General features: G+C 55.2%; 1 protein-coding gene across 1 annotated transcript; it reads right to left on the bottom strand.

Annotated features, from left to right (window-relative positions):
• Positions 1-578: 578 nt before the first annotated feature.
• Positions 579-1,190, bottom strand: LOC102761212 (receptor-transporting protein 1). Its single transcript, XM_006765874.1, has one exon. The coding sequence runs from the start codon at positions 1,188-1,190 to the stop codon at positions 579-581; it is 612 nt and encodes a 203-aa protein (XP_006765937.1).
• Between the last annotated feature and the right edge of the window lie 700 nt (positions 1,191-1,890).

The following is a 1,890-nucleotide window of genomic DNA, read 5'->3' as shown; positions in this document are numbered from 1 at the left end:
AGGGGCTGGGGCAGTTTGCAGGCCAGCCATGCCTCCATCAGGGTGGGGGTCCCTACTGGGGGTGTGGCGAGCCTGGGCAAGACTGAGGGCTGTTTGGGGGCGGTTTGCAGGCTGATCAAGCCCCCGGCTTTGTCCAGAAAGACGTCCAGAATGTCTCCAGGAAGATCTCCTGGTCTAATTAGCATATTACTCTTTTATTAGTATAGATTTTTTAATGGAACTCCAAGATGAAGCTGTTCCTGATTAAAGCAACAAGAGTAGGAGGAGGAGGATGCAAGGTTTGACCAGGATGATCCAGACATACGATCTACCTTCCAAATCCAAAAGTCCCTGAGGCACCTGTGCAGAAATTTGGGGCCCTGGGTTTCATTTTGAAAAACCAATGATCTAGCCCAAACCCATGATATTATACATGGAAAAGCTGTGTGAGCTGCCCAGGGAACCCGCTGAGTCAGTGGCAGCACCAGTGCTAGATCTTAACTCCACTCCCAACCCAGGTCTCTCTGCACCCCTCCCACTAGCCAGCTGGCCCCCTAGCCTTGGATCCCTAGAGTTCCCTGGCGCCCACCAAGGGAATCTTAGACTGAGCTCCGGAAGGAGAACTGCAGGTAAATGATCAGCAGCAGGACCGTGGCCCAAAACAAGCACCAGGGGATAGAGCAGAAATTGGAGCCAGAACCCATCTCAGCTTGCGGTTTGGAGGGGCTGGGTGCCGGCTTGAAAGTGTAGATGGTCGCCTCCTCCTCCAGCAGCTTCTGGCTGGGCTTCCAGTGCACGATGCCCTCCTGGCAGGCCTCGCAGAACTCACTGCGGTGTCTCCTGTTGTCTTGGCGGCTGGCCACGTGGATGCGGTAGTGGCCACCGCGCTCCCCGTAACACTGCTCACGCAGGCTGGTGATGAGGTTGTCCACCAGGCTCTCGATGTTCTCCTCCAGCATGCTGGACTCGTCCAGATGTGCTGTGCCGCACTCGTAGCACAGCTGCTTGAAGACGCGCATGCGCACCGAGCCCGCTCGCTGGGCCCGGTCCAGGTACATGTGAAAGAGGATGACCACGTGGGGCGACTGCCAGGTATGCCAGCACCAGGAGCAGTGGAACCTGCGGGGATGGGGGAGAGGTAGGAGGAAAGAAAAGAATGGAAACAGTGGAAAGAGCCGCAGGAAGCCGGTGAGGGTCAGTAGGCAGAGCATGGAGGCAGTGTGTTTCTGGTCCCTTAGGTTCATTAGCTTTCCCCAGTGGCTGCCCAGCCTGCCCCTTTGTGTGCGCTGCTAGGCCCAGAACACACGCCTTGGATTCACCTGGCATCCAGCCACGCTCTGCCAGTCACCCAGGCCCACCTCTGTAGTGCTTTGTGGAGGCCTCAGCTCCCTCCATCCCAATGCCCTCAGGCCTTGCCCTTGGACCTTTGGCTCTGGGCATCTTTCCTCCTCTGTAAAACATGCAAGGGCATTAGATGATCAAAGGTACACTGCATCATATAGGAATCACTTGATCTATCTGCACATTCTTACCTGTCAACATTGACTGTGAAAAGGCTAGACCTAAGTCAGGAGAAAATGATACTATTATCACCTCTCAGCCCCCAGCCAAAGACAGGATTAATGCATCCCAAGACCTGGAAGTGCAGGCAATCCAGGCCCAGAATGTGCACACTGGGACCTGCTGGGATCACAGGTTACCAGCCTGTCTGGAGGAGTCACAACCCTCTCCACTTGGCCCCACAAGCCTTCCCAGTCTTGGAGAAGCTCCTGGGCCCTGCTAGGAAGTGTCCAGCCTCTTGTGCCCCGAGCAAATATCCAGCTGTTTGCACCCCTTCTGTCAGCCAATTGAGGAGCTTCACATTTTCAGTCTCATCTCTTCTCTTTGGCTCATATCTTTGAGGACTCTTTC

Source organism: Myotis davidii, unplaced genomic scaffold (assembly GCF_000327345.1).
Source record: "Myotis davidii unplaced genomic scaffold, ASM32734v1 scaffold41, whole genome shotgun sequence".
Taxonomy (NCBI): Eukaryota; Metazoa; Chordata; class Mammalia; order Chiroptera; family Vespertilionidae; genus Myotis; species Myotis davidii.
Note: the sequence above shows the minus strand (reverse complement) of the source record. Positions and strands in the feature narration are given on the sequence as shown.